At 31.9% G+C, this 15552-nt stretch overlaps 1 protein-coding gene across 1 annotated transcript in view; it reads left to right on the top strand.

Annotated features, from left to right (window-relative positions):
* ARHGAP42 (Rho GTPase activating protein 42) overlaps positions 1-15552 on the top strand; it is a 384162-nt gene that overhangs the window by 285328 nt on the left and 83282 nt on the right. Inside the window, exons 8-10 of the mRNA XM_003764271.4 lie at positions 955-1084; positions 12554-12654; positions 15031-15140. Coding sequence (XP_003764319.1) covers positions 955-1084; positions 12554-12654; positions 15031-15140 — 341 coding nt within the window. The remainder of the gene's footprint in view (positions 1-954; positions 1085-12553; positions 12655-15030; positions 15141-15552) is intronic.

Consider the following 15552-nt stretch of genomic DNA (forward strand, 5'->3'; position numbering starts at 1 on the left):
AATTGAGGCCAAATTTGAACTCAGGTCTTCCTGACCTCAGATCCAATTCTCTTATCTACTCTATTACATAGCTGCCATTTTTAAAATGCCTACATTCTGAAGTCATTTTTTTATGGCAAGTCAACCTTAACATGAGTTCTAAATTGATAGTGATTGATAAATTGATACTCAATTATTCAATCAAAAATTGAATTAGTCAGAAACATTGGGAAATTCATTAATTTTTTCAGGTCCTTTCAGTTATTAGAGTAGTGATTACAGTCTGGTTTATTACCAAAGAGAGTGACATATGTAGAAAGTAATTCATTGTTTATATTTTTTGGAAATCACCTCAAAGAATTATGCTGATTTAAAACTGTTGTATAAATTTGAAATAAGGGAGGGAACAGTTATGACTGTATAAATATAACTCAGGAAAATTTCCTACTAAATCTTCATCTCATTTTAGGATAAATATTTTAAATAATTCCAAAATGGAATTTATGTTTATATTAAGACCAATTAAGGGATCATTGTGGCTAAATAGTACTGCAACTATGGAGAGAGAGAGAAAGAGGGAGGGAGGGAAACAGGAAGGAAGAGGCTGAGGGAGGGAGAGATGGAGAAAAGAAGATATAGAAAGATGGAGAAATACACACTGAAAGAGAGATAGAAGAGGGTGTGTGAAGTAGACAAAAACTGGAACATAAAAAAAGATAGATATTTGTATATTATGATTATAGACAAAGATAAACTCTTAATATGTTAAAATGCCACTGCAAAATTCTTTTAATTGTTCTGCAACTTTTCAATTATAAGAATAATTGGTTTCATTTTTATTTGCTAATTGCCATATAGACTGTATGAAATGAATGTGGGAGGTTCAATCTAACTTTCGAGCTAAAAATTTCTGACCCTTGGCGTTTTGCTGACTTCTAAATAAACTATCAAATTGATTTTTTCTTTATATTTCAGACAAGGAATAATTTTGAAAGCACTCGTCAAGAGGTAGAGAGATTAATGCAGAGAATGAAATCTGCTAATCAAGATTACCGTCCTCCAAGTCAGTGGACAATGGAAGGATATCTTTATGTACAAGAGAAACGTGAGTCAACTCTTATGAATTACCAGTAGGCAAAAGAAAAAAAAATAGAAACTTGCTGTTTAGTGCTATTGCATTAACTGCAGATCAGGTTAGAAACATCTTGAGAGAAAGAGCTTGAAATTTAAGTTTTAATATGCTGGCAATACAGATATGAAGTGAGATAGTCCTTGCCCTAAATGGAGGTTATGTTCTAAGAAGGTTAAATTCATAAAGGGGACAAGGGGCCAGAGAATGGAGTTTGGGTTTAGAGAATCACAAAGATGTTGAATGAAGCAGTATAAGATTAGGTTGTCATGTCTTTTCAAAATTTAATAGCAGTATCGATTTGTTCACTGTTCCCAAAGCAAGAGTTGAAAAATTAAAAGTGTAGGTGGAGTACCAGGGCAGATGGCAATATGATATAATTAGCTAGGCACACTGACATGCTGTGGATATAGGATCTTACCTGTAAAACTTGAGATTGAGTTTTATTAACCTATATGTGACAAAAAATCCAAGTGAGAACCAATTACAGTACTTGACTATTCTTGACACTTATTTCCTAACCTTCCATTCAGGTTTGAGAGTGCCAACTTGACACCAAATAACTAACCAATTTTATACTTGAAAAATGACTAGATATAGAATTAAATTACATGGACCTATGAGGAAAGCCCACAATTATGTGAGTACAAAGATGACTTATCTAGAGACAGACTTTTATTTTTACTTTTTATGAACTTTTAAATGAAAATTTAGCTACTAAGTTTAAGCTCTAAAATAGATTTATCCTTTGCAACATTCAAGAAAAATAGCACTTAGACTTTTGAAATCTGTTTTTTCCCAAGTTTGTCTCTCATTTGTTCTGGCCTGACCTGAAGCTTCAAATATTTTGTCCAATTCTAATCAAGGTCTTTGAGTTGTCTGACATGTGCCTGCTTTTTTCTGAGTTATGCAATCAAGTCTTAAGGCTTCTATTCCTAAGACTCTATAAGCTGGCCTTGGTTTTACTCAGCTTCTCCTTCCCTAGAGTTAGCTCATTGATTGTTTTATATTATAAACAATAACAATCTCATATAACCCTAGTCCTTCTACTACATACATGATCTCTACCTCCACTAACTGCTCTTTCTACATTCATTAACTCATGGGGGCATATCATATTAACAACTGTCATTATGTTATTCAGGACATATAGACTATATAATCCACTATACCAATAGTTCTATAATGCATGCCCTAATTTTAAAAAAATTATGTTTAGGGTAATGCTGGACTTGTTTAAATTCCCTAAGGAAACTAACTAAGCTTCAGGTGGAAAAATATCATCAATGTTCTAGGTCCAATCTTCTAATTCTTCTAGAAGAATTTTTTGATCTTTAAAAAATTCTTAATGTCCTTCTGAACAGTGGTCATCACAATTCATACTAATCTTAGAAACATTTCCCACTAGGGGAAAATGTAGTCCTGCTTGAGAAGAGGTAGCTATGAGTTAGCTTTGAATTCAGCAACTAAGATTATATTTACAGTGTGGGGAAATGCTTGATAGAAAATGGTTAATCTAATTTTAAAATTAGTTTATTGATCTAATCTGAGTATTTATATTTGTAAACCATTGTGTAGAAAACTATCATTCACACAAAAACAGTAATGCAACTTTTTTTTTTTTATGCTTATTTCAGTGGTTACAAATGGAAGGAAGGTATTTTACAATTTTGAATTCTTTGAGGGGAGTGTTTTGGTTGTAAAGATTGAGAGTTTCCAAGAATATTTCTAATGCATACTAAAACAGTAGATTTATTTTTATAATTTCAAGCTATATGATGAAGTAGAAATGGCATTTAAGATAGCTTCAGGATAAGCATCTGGATCTAACCAAATGACTAAATACATACAGATAGATCTATATGCATATATATTGTAGTTTTTAAGTCATTTCAGTCATATCCAACTCCTTGTGACCTCATTTGGAATTTTCTTGGCAAGTATAATGTAGTGATTTGCCATTTCCTTCTCCAGCTCATTTTTACAGGTGAGGAACTGAGGCAGACAGGACAAAGGGGAATATTCCAGAGCCATACAACTATTAAGTGTTTGAAACTATGAAAATGAGTCTTCCTGATTCCAAACCTATTCTGTGTCACCAAGCTGTGCTCTGCATATACACGCTTACATACATATGGGTATATATGTATTTGTGTATAAAACAAATATATTACGTGCTAATATAAAATATATATTACATGCTTTATATACATATTTATAGGTAATGATCATTCTACATTCTACATTTGTTTGCATCTTCTCTATATATTACTTTCAAAACTAAAAGTTGGTTGGTACCTTTTCTGTCTCTACAGCCATTTTTTTTGGATAACTTCCTTCTTTCCCCTCATTGGAATCTTTTGGTGTGTTCACAGTTTCATTTTTGGCAACTTCCTCACCCCACCTGTATTATCATCACCCATAGGACTTTAGTTCTTATATTTCCTCGAAACTCTTTGAAATCTGCTTCTTAAAATCTAAGGAGCATTCCAGACTATACTTTATTTCCCTTTTCTTTTACAAACTTTCACAGGGAGTGATAATTTCCCATCAATAGTTCCATAGTTTCTAGCTTTTGGGTCTTTCTGTTAGTATAAATAAGATCTAATTAAAAAGAAAATTCCCTTTATTGATTCTTCCAACTCTGGAAGGATGAAATTATCATTATGGCAAATCAAGAAATGATGAGCTGCTCTTTTGGCAGAGAAAGGATTATAATAGGTCTCAGGGAAGTTTAAATCTTTTATCACTACTAACTAATGCCTCTTTGCCAGACTTGTGATCTATTTCCCAGGCTTATAATCTTTCCTCTTTCTGTTCAATTGATCCATTGTTTACTTCAATAGAAAAATTGCTTCTTTTTCTGTTTTTATTGATCTGCACTGTACCCTTCTGGGTCCTGGATTTCCTCACGTTAGTACCTCTTCTTATTACATAATACCATCTATTCTATTCCCCCAGTAACTTCTTGTTTTGCTAACACAGTAACATATAAACTTTCTAGTCTGGCATTTCAAAGCTTCCACAATTTGATTGAACCTACATTTCCATGTTTTTTTTCCCCGTTACTCCCAATTATTCATTGTATATCCAAAGGAAATTGGAGTATTCAATGTTTCCCTGAACTTTGGGTTCCATTTCCTACCTTTATGAATTTACATATCTCTTATGTCAAAAGTATACTCTTGATTTTTGCTTTTAAAAATATTTTTCTTCTTTTAAGACTGAAATCAGGTGTCACCTCTTTAGGGAAGCCTTACTTGAACTTATCTTGATTATTTAGTGGGTTTTTTTTTTCAAACTGAAATGTATTTACTTAACTATATATGTGTTGTGTCTACTCTCTTTTTCTTTCTTCCAATAGAATATAAATTTCTTCAAAATAGGGGCTATTACATATTAATTTATTTATTGTTTTTAGCCCTAGTGCTGGCACACTCTATGTAATAAATAAGAATTTATTTAATTGATCAGAAAATAACTTGTCACTATTCTACTGTAAAGAATGATGATGATGATGATGAGCACTATTAAGACTTTCTAACAGATTTTAGTAAAGCAAATGAAGAATTCCTCAGTAATTTCAAATTATTGACTTGGAGATAATTTTGTTTTAATTTTAAATTGGGCACAGCTTCTCTAGCAAATTTTTTTTTTTAATTTCTAATCCTCTTTAGTACATTATAAATTTCTCATCCTGATGATATCTGAGGATAGTTGGCTCAGTCCCTGGAAAACTCAGAAGAAAATACCATGTGCAGTAAATATTAAGAGCAAAAGCATACATTTTAAAATTTAGAATACCCATGGGAGAAGAAATCATTAAACTTGAGATATTACTGATGATATGGATAAGAAAATGGTCTCTCCCAGTATAGGTCAGCACCTTCTCTGCTTCTTATATTCTTAAGAATTGTTTTGAGGTACTGAAATTGTAACTGCCTTCACTGAATCCTATAAGCAACATTTATCAGGGACAGAAGTTAAATTGAAATCATTCTGGCTTTGAATTGGGCTTTCTTTTCCAGCTATAAATTGCCCAAAAACTTGTAAATTATAAAAAATAACACTTAGACTGAATTTTAAAAGAAACAAAAAACATCTTTTCATGAAATACCTGCTTATTTAACAACCTTTATTCTATACATATTTGGTTAATATTTCACCTTCCTTTTCTGTCTTTTTGAGTCAAAGATCAGGACTCTATATTATACCATACTGTCACTAAATGATGATATTATCTCACAAATTTATCTCCACAAAATGGGAGGAACATGAAAAATGTTTCCATACATTCAAAACTTCTGTAATAAAATTTCCTATTTTGTGTATTTCTTTTATATATCAGATTTATTCACAAATATTATAAAGTTATGAATAATTATGAAAAAATTGCTACAAATCTTAATAGAAAGTAAATACAATAAACCTTTGTGGTTTATAAAGTACTTCATGCCCCAAATCTTAAAAACTAGAGGGATTTATGAATTAAAATAATGTGACCCTAGAGACTTATTAATAAAAATTTCATTCCATTTAAACATTTATATATAAATTCATTGGCATGTGGCTTTGAAATTTAGCCAAATAGTAATATCATTTATCAGAGTGATGATTAGAATACAAACTTTCAGTTTTATGGTACCCAAGATGGAGGAAAAGGATTTTACTTTGTGTATTTAATTAAAAGTCCATGAAGTAGGTTTAAATGCCTGCTTTTTCCTATGGAGTTGGTAGATAATCAGCTTTCTTAATGGAAAAATGAATGAATGTATTAGTACAGAATTAGGCTAAAATAAAACTTAAATGTTGTATAAATTCAGTATGATTTATTGTAGGAGATACATCTTACTCCTCTAAAGAGTAGAATTATAAATGAAAGTAGTATACCTTCTTGACTTATATAAAGTTAAAAAAAAAAAAACAAAGGAAAATGTGCTTGCTTCATTAAGTAGGAAAAGACAGAACTAAAGATCACTTATTTTGAAGGGATCTGATTATTAATTTTTTTGTGGTTTAAAAAGCCCAGCTATTCCAAGGTCAGTCATCTTTTTTTTCAAAAGAGTTTACATATTTTTATTGTTCTCATATTGATTATAAAACTTTTCACATAATGCTTTGTTTACAAAAATGCTATTAAGTCATTGCCCAGTGTAGAAAGGCAAAGGATGTAACAATATTCTCTTAACATCATAATAGTCAATCAGTCAATTATTAAGTGCCTATTATGTGCCAAGCACTATGCTAAGTGCTGAGGACACAAAAAGAGAGAAAAAAAAAAAAAACAGTTCTTTTCCTCAAGCAGCTCAAGCTTAAAGGAAAAGACAAGAAGTCAATAAATATATACAAGCAAACCATGTAAAGGCTAAATAGGAAACTTAGGAACAGAGGGAAAAACTAAAATTAAAAAAAAATTTAAAGATGTTGAGAATGAATTCTTGAGGAAGATGGGATTTTAGTTGGAAGCCCAGGGAAACAAGAAGGTAGAGATAAGGAGGAAAACTACAATGCTATATATATATGTTTTATATATATATATATATATAACAACAAAGATGGTTATTTGATTTCTTGCAAAAAAAATTTCTGAAAGCTGCAGAAGTTTCGAAAATAGAAAAAAGGAAATACTCTGAATCTATCAAAATCATTACTAATATTTCAGTTCTCTGTTGCTGGATTTTTTGGTATAGAAGCTAGATAACTATTTATCAGGATATTACAACTGGGAGGAATACTTTAGATTTCATTTTGACCACATGACTTTTTTGTGAGTCCCCCCCAATGCTGTAATTCTGCAACTCTATATAACATTCTTTGTATAAAAAGATGATTACTTTCTTATCTTCTACAGGGCATATGCTTTGGATTACTTAATCCCATTTAGGAGAGGCCTTTGTGTAGATTTTCATCTCTTTATCCATACCCTTGTACCCTTGTGGATCAATGTCTTATCTTAGTGGAGGGGCAGAGGGAAAATTCCAAGGACAGCATTAAAATGAGAAAAGCTGTATTATGTTCCATGGGATTTTGGAGAGACAGACCCAACTGAACAACAACCAGCAAGACAAGTCTCTATCCTTCTACTGGGCCCCCTCTGGACATTGCAGGATACCTTACTGGACCTGAAATCTTGCCTGAAATATGATTTTTTTTTTCTTCTCCATACATTGTAATTTTAGAGTCACTGCCCCTTTTGTTGCAAAAAGACCTCATTGTGTTGTCAGAGGAGTCATGAATTTAGAGCCAAAAAATTTTACTTCAAATTCTTAACATCCAACTTACTTAAAATCCAGTTGGCTTTAGATTAGTCCCATTGTTTCTTGAACTAGTTAGATGGCATCATATTAGACTTGGATATCAGAGGTCCTGAAGTAGACATTCATGATCTCTGTAACTCAGGGCAGGTCATTCAGTCTCTTTCAGCCTCAAGTTTTCATCTGTAAAATGGGGATATAAATAGCACCTACCTCTCAGGGTTGTTGTGAGGATCATATGAAACAATAGATAATGTGCTTTGCAGTATTTTAAGATCTATATATCTATCTTTATTTTTATTTCTGAACCTGGATTTCTTCATCTATATCATGAAAGTGTTGAATTAAATTTTTGAAATTCTTAACAAATCTAAATCATTACTGTTAATGAAGAAGATTAAATTAAGACATGATCAAACTCTTGACTTAAATATCATCTCAACATTTTGCTATTGTTGACTGTGGTATTTTGTTTTGTTTTCTACTCCCCTTTTTTTCCCCTTCAGTAGAAAAATACTAACTAGGTAGTGGTGAGAGTATTTTTAAATGTACCTTTTTTCAAACTACTAAAGTGATAGTATAGACCTCCCTGATTCCTTTAAGTCTCTGCTAAAATCGCACCTTCTACAATCTTTCCCAGCCCCTCCTAGTTCCTTCTCTCTGTTAATTATTTCTTATTTGTCCTGTATATACTTGCTTTGTTAGGTTGTAAGTTCCTTGAGGGCAGGGATTCTCTAGCCTCCTTTTGTATCTCCAAAAGTTAGCTCTGTGACTGCCACTCAGTAAGTGTTTAATAAACAGATGTTTATTGATTGATTGAATTGAACTTTTTTATCATTTTATTGTAGTTCTTATGGTGATACCACTTTGAATTTTCTCTAGCTTAGTAAAATGAGGGTGGGGAGGCATTACCTGGCCTTTTCTCTTGAGGTCAGCATGCATCTCTCTTCATCTACCAGCCCTCTGGTATCATGCTCATTTCTATTTTGGGAGCAATTTCAGTCTTTTTTGCACCTATATCAATATTTTTGATGTAGCTTTGGTCATTTAGAAGTTGCCTCTTCCCAGTGACAGAGAAGAATTATGCTAAGTAGTCAGAATAAGACTTTCTTTTATCTGAGAGCAAGAAACCCCTTCAGAGTGATTCTAAATAAAAATAATAGCATTTACTTGAGTATTTTAATTTTTCTTTAGTCTCCAATGTAATGAAATTACTGGCTTATATAGTTAATTTTAAAGATTGAAAATCAGAGGAATGATTATGTTTTATGATTTAAAATATTCATTGTTGTTACCCAGTTCTTCATATATTTCATTCATTTTTTTTCTTCAATGGATATTATTCCATGCCTACAACAGCAAAATTGAGTTTGACATTAGTAATGTTTCATTAATGTAGCAAAAAAATATTAACAACTTGTATTTCATTAATTATATGCATCTCTAACACTAAATTTAGTTCTTTCAAGTCTTTGGCTATAAAATATCTCTAGTTTTCAAATAGAAGCCTATAAAATAAACAGTTGTCAATTCTAGAGCTAAAAAATTCATAGATTGTGGAGAAAACTTTTTTTTTAAATAATGGCTTTTGATAATATAACATTTTGCAGTTTTCAGGAATTTTCTTGTAAACTATATCCTTTGGTCCTCTACAACTTTTGTGATATGTAGGACCTTAGAGTGCTTTTATTTCCAAATGGAGAAACTATCACTCAAGAAAGGTTAGTATGATCCAGGGTCACAGATGATATGACATGGATCTAGGGCTAGATCCCAAATTGTCCTGCTATGCCCTGAATAAAATTATTATGGCCACCCCCTCTTGAATTAGACTGAGAGAATTGAGTCAGAAAAGAAGCCTTGACATACCTCTGAGTCATAATATTCCAGATGTCTTATCTGAATCCTTGCTGGAATAGTTCCCCCCTCTATTTGAGTATTGCCCCTCCCCTTGCTATCTTTTGCCCTCGAACTTCTTATCTTGACCCTCATCCCATAAGGACTAAGTTATGATCCTTTCCTGGAACTATGGCTTGTCCCCTCACCCAGTATCTTTGCCCTCCCTCCTCTACTTCCCTCCCCACCCTGCCTTTGTTTCACCTATAGCTGAAGCCCTATAATAAATAAGCAGATGAATGAATGGATGGATGAATGTTCATTCATTTAAATGAATGAATGAACGAATAAATTGGAGTAGAATGGGGAGAAGAAACTACCAATCTAATGGAGGTGAAAACTTGCATACAATTGATGTGACCTTAAATGGTGTTTTGGACCAAGAGAAACTAAAGAATTGATCCCTAAAGCAATTAGGCAGAGATCTGTTTAAGCCATGGTATCATATCACCCTTTGGGGACATGGTCCAGTTTGAGATCCAACCTCTGTAGAAAATCCAGTCAAGTCCCTAAGGTTATTTATTTTAAGTTTTAATATAAAATAGGAAAAGAAAAAATTATTTCCATGTGCACAACAGAACATGAGAAGATTCAAAATATAAAGCAATAAATTCCATTTCCAAGAAAACTTATTTAATAAATATTACCCATTGTGTTCAGAGCTGTCCGTCTTTTTCTTTGTTTCGTGGAGATTTTCTTTTCTACTGCCCTTCTCTCACCCAATAATGCTCTAATTAAGCATGGATACACACAGACACATATATACACACACATATACATAGCAATCTATAATCATACACACATGTACATTCATATGTATCTTTATGATGCTATATTATGCTTGTCTTCTCTTTCTCTGAAGATGAATAGCATTTCCCTTCATAAGTATAAGTCTTTCCATATTTTTCTAAATCTACCAACTCATCATTTCCTATACCATGGCTATATTTCAACTATCTAGTTATTTTAAATAGTTTAAAATGATATTGACTAATATGGCTGACAATCGGTATAGTTTCCCTATTTTTCTCTTTTGATTAAAACTATTTTAACTTTAGCTTTAGCTCAAATTATGATTACTATCTCTGTTTTTTTAATCTAATAAATTCTACTTCTGATCTTTATTTTATGTTTCCATATATCTCATATTTTCTGTCTCTCCTGACTCCTCTGCTTTACTTCTACCCACTTATCTTGCTCTCCTATTACCTAACCTACTCTGACTCCAAGGATCCTTCCCTTATCTTCTCCCCACTCCCTATCCCTTTGCCCTCTTTATTTCTTTTTGAACATAGAAAACTTTTATATGTACTGACCTAACTATTGTTCCCTCTTTAATACATTCCTGATAAAAATAGGGTTCTAGAACTACCAGCTACTCATCCCATATAATTCCTGTGTCAGCTATTCCTTTCACATCTCATTTGTATAAGATAATTACTCTTTTTTTTTCCTCCTCAGTTTTTCTTTTTAGAATCCCATCATACTCAGTTCTACCCCAGTCTTTGTTTTAAACTATCCAATCACTAATGACAATCTCAGATACACAGTTTATCTTTCCACATATAAAAAAATAAAGTTTGTCCTTATTGAGTCCCTTGTAATTAATCTCTGATGTTTATCTTATGTTTCTCTTGGATCTTATATATCAAATTTTCTATTGTTCAGGGTTTTTGCAACAAATTTGAAAGTGTGGTAGTTCACTGACTGTCCATTTTTTTGTTGTTGTTATTGTTCAGCATTATATTTAACTTTGCCTCTGATGGTTTCTTCAGAGTAAGGACTGGTTGGTTGGTTCTGCTTTATTTCCCTTGCATTTAGCATAGGGCTTCCAACATAGTGGACATATATTAAATGCTTTTCAGCTAAGTAAGATTGTAACGCAGAAACCACTTATTTGTAAATTTTCATTGAACAAATGAAATTTATGAAAATATTTCCCAGGAATATGCTGCTCTATATCATTGATTTTTGTAGGTAAGACACATAACCGAATTTGTTGTTCCATCTGATTTTAGGATGAAATAATTTAGGCAATCTCCTGGGATCCTGAGTAGATGTCAATTTAGACTTTGAAAGTTAAGAATATAGGGTTGCTGTCATTGAAGTCACTCAGCAATGTAGTTTTGTTGTTAGAGCTACCTTATAGTAATTTCACCTACTCCTTCTGACCTGACTCTCAGAAATAATGAAGTACTGTTTGCTGTCTCCATATCTATGATATGACTCTGGGGCTGGACATAAGGAGGTTGTTTTTTTTTTTTAACTTTTTAAAAAAAATTTTAATAGCTTTTTATTTACAAGTTTATGCATGAGTAATTTTACAGCATTGACAATTGCCAACCTTTGGTTCCAATTTTTCCCCTCCTTCCCCTCACCCCCTCCTCTAGATGGCAGGATGACCAATATATGTTAAATATGTTAAAGTATAAATTAAATACAAAATAAGCATACATGTCCAAACAGTTATTTTGCTGTACAAAAAGAATCAGACTCTGAAATATTGTACAATTAGTCTGTGAAGAAAATCAAAAATGCAGGCGGGCAAAAATATAGGGACTGGGAATTCTATGTAATGGTTCTTAGTCATTTCCCAGAGTTCTTTCACTGGGTGTAGCTGGTTCAGTTCATTACTGCTCCATTGGAACTAATTTGGTTCATCTCATTACTGAAGATGGCTAGGTCCATCAGAATTGATCATCATATAGTATTGTTGGTGAAGTATATAATGATCTTCCTGTCCTGCTCATTTCACTCAGCATCAGTTTGTGTAAGTCTGTCCAGGCCTTTCTGAAATCATCTTGCTGGTCATTTCTTATAACAATAATATTCCATAACATTCATATAACACAATTTATTCAGCCATTCTCCAATTGATGGGCATCCACTCAGTTTCTAGTTTCTGGCCACTACAAAGAGGACTGCCACAAACATTTTTGCACATGTGGGTGCCTTTTCTTCCTTTAAGATCTCATTGGGATTTAAGCCCAGTAATAACACTGCTGGATCAAAGGGTATGCACAGTTTGATAACTTTTTGAGCATAGTTCCAAATTGTTCAAGGAGGTTGTTAAAAGTATAATTACCTCTAGTTTGTATTAGAAGGGTAAAGGATGTCCTCAGTGACCTTAATATCATCCTGAACTGGTTCAAGCTGGATGATTTAGGCAAATCTTATAATCAACACTGTGGTAATAAGATGTAATGATATAGTCTATGACATGAAATAGTATACATACATGAATTCCAATAAAATGATCAGTTGTATGATCTAACTTATCTTCTCTTCATTTTAGGTCCTCTTGGCTTCACATGGATTAAACATTACTGTACATATGATAAGGGAAGCAAAACATTCACAATGAGTATTTCAGAGATGAAGTCCAGTGGAAAAGTGGTGAGTAGGAGAAGCCCTAGAATGCCATTTTAAACTTTTATCTATGCACATTTAATTTTAATAAACATCTTTCTTTGATTATTTACTCTAAATAGACTTTTCATAATTTTTATTTTCCCCAGTCTTACTAAAACATAAACAAATAGAGCAGTCAGAATTTTATTTTGTATCACAAAAAGGGACCATGTGGTATAGTAGATAATAGTCAGACTTGGGAATTAGGAATCATCTCATGGTGGAATTGTAAGGGATCTCAAAGTCCATCTAAACAAAGCTTTTTTTTTTTTTTTTAATTTTATTTTATAGTCAAAGAAATTGAGGTCTAGAAAAGTTGTGATTTGCCTTAAAGATCTTACAGATAAGTGTCAAAGGAAGATTTGCACTCAAATCCTTTAATTATAGAGCAAATCAGTTCTTTAAAGGTATATTGGGCATTGAGTACTTAAGAGATTTGTCCATGATCATTCGTCTTCCATGTTATAGCAAAACTTCAATACAGGCTTTGAAGCAGTATCATATAATGAAAACACTGACTCTGTAGTGAAAGGATCTACATTGAGATCTTTAAAGACTGAATCACTATTCTAGGTTGTTGGTAATGCAGTTTTTTGTTTTTGTTTTTGTTTTTGGCAATACTCTATACTGAAGAAGTTGGGATTTGTACTAAAAGTAAAAGTTACAAAATGTCTGTGAGTGCTTAAGCTAAATCCAGTGATTGCCTATTCATGTGGTATAGTAGAAAGAGTGTGGAGTGTGGAATCTGAAGTTAGAGAAACTGAGGTCAGATTCCCAGGTTTGCCTTTTAATTAGCTTGTGCCTTTATTGATTTGTATAATTCATTTACTTTCCTTGGGCTTCAGTTTCTTCATCTGTAAAAGGGGAGGACCTAAATGACATAAGATTCCTCCTAGCTCTAAGCTCATGGACTAAAACAGCACTTCAGGCTTTTCCTAACCTTAAAGGAGGAAAACTTGTAATGACTTCCTATCTATTACTTCCTTTATCATGAAAGTATGTAAGGATGAATTAAAAAGCTTGTAAATTTAAACATTGAAGTAAGCATCAGTTCTACATTTGCTCAAATGGTGAATGGGGCAGCTTAGTAAGAAAGGTGAGTTGCAGAACCCACATTTCCATGACTCCAGGAATGTTTAAAGGCAATGCAACTAAATATAAGAATTCTTTGTAATTCAAGATATAAATTTCGAAGTATTTAGTAATAATGAAGCTTTTGTTCAATATATATATATATATATATATATATATATATATATATGTATGTGTGTGTAGAACTTTCATTTTTCTGAAAAGGGGAAAAATTTAGCAAATTAAAATCTATCCAGGTACTGTATAGATCAAGCTAAAAAGCCAGTTTCTATCTGTGAGAAATTTTTATTTGAGGTTAAGTTATAATGTTATGGTAGAAAAAACAGTGTACTATGACACCTAAGTCAAGAAATCTATTTTCTTTTTACTAAAGATTTTTCAGGTAAAGCAAGTATTATCTTGGGATAAACTATTGCCAGAAAAATTCACAAAAATCTTACTGGGAGAGTAGTTGCTATAAGGCAGAATTTTTACATGTTCTTATTATCTCATCTATATAGCAGTCACATGACAATTATCATTCAGTACATTAAGTATAATGATAGAATACCATTAAAATACAGTATTTAGTTATCCATTTTTTGGAGAGTCATGGAATCTGATTTGTTACCAAAACATGAAACTTCTACAGGTTAGCCATTTGATTTTTTCCAATATTTGTACAATTTATTCAGTCATGGTATATGAAAAAGGTCTGAAGAATGTCTTAGATTGGGGAAGGGAGGGGGAAGTTATTATTCTCTTACAAATTACATACCTTATAATTAATTACTCTATGTTATAGGGCAATTAACAACAACAACAAGAAAAAACAACCAAAAACTAAATACATAGATAGAAGTGAATTCATAAAAATATTAATTATAAGGTATTCTAATCCATTTATATTTTAACCAATTTATAATAAAATATGACATACTATACATATATATTTAATCAGTAATTTATTATTTTAGGAAATCTGGCTATTAATTGTTAGGGGAAAATGAAAGTTAAGAAAATCATTATGTGCATAAATTTCATGGCTTTCTGGACTCCATGGAAAAGTTATAGAATAATCCATTCAGTTTTAGATAAATACTTGTATGCTGTTTTCATTCTCATCTCCACTTCTCCACTAAAATCCATATTTTTCAATAACTTTCTGTTTTGTTTTGGTATCCATATCTCTTAGAGTAAGGAGAAGTATATGTTAAATAAATGATTGTTGGATTATGTTGCTTCATTGTTTTAATAGCATGTGATTTTTGTTTTTATTGTTATTAACAGAATGGTCTTGTCACTAGCTCACCAGAGATGTTTAAATTGAAATCTTGTATCCGAAGAAAGACAGATTCTATCGACAAACGATTCTGCTTTGATATCGAAGTAGTTGAAAGGTTTGAATTTTTCTTTTTACTTTATTATATGCTGAAAAATAAGTACAAGAACAATTTGCATGCTATAATAACATATGCTGAATGCTTTATAAATCTTAAAGCAACATAAATATTTGCAATTACTTTTAGAAGTGGTGGTGATGGTGGTAGTAAAGGGAGAAGGAAGAGAAATGCTATAAAAATAATAGTAAAACACAAAATTTTCGTGAAAATAAAGCAATTCTTTGCTGCAACAGATATATACACAGAATATTAAGTTTCTAGAATAGAAACATAGTGAAAATATTAAGTGGTTGTACTTTAAAGAAAACATATGCACTCATCTAATGTTGAGAAAATCAGACTAAGAAGCCTTCTGTTATACAATGATAAGTATGTTGAAGATATAATTCTTACTTTCAAAATGTAGTCA

The sequence above is a fragment of the Sarcophilus harrisii genome, chromosome 3 (assembly GCF_902635505.1).
Source record: "Sarcophilus harrisii chromosome 3, mSarHar1.11, whole genome shotgun sequence".
Lineage (NCBI taxonomy): Eukaryota > Metazoa > Chordata > Mammalia > Dasyuromorphia > Dasyuridae > Sarcophilus > Sarcophilus harrisii.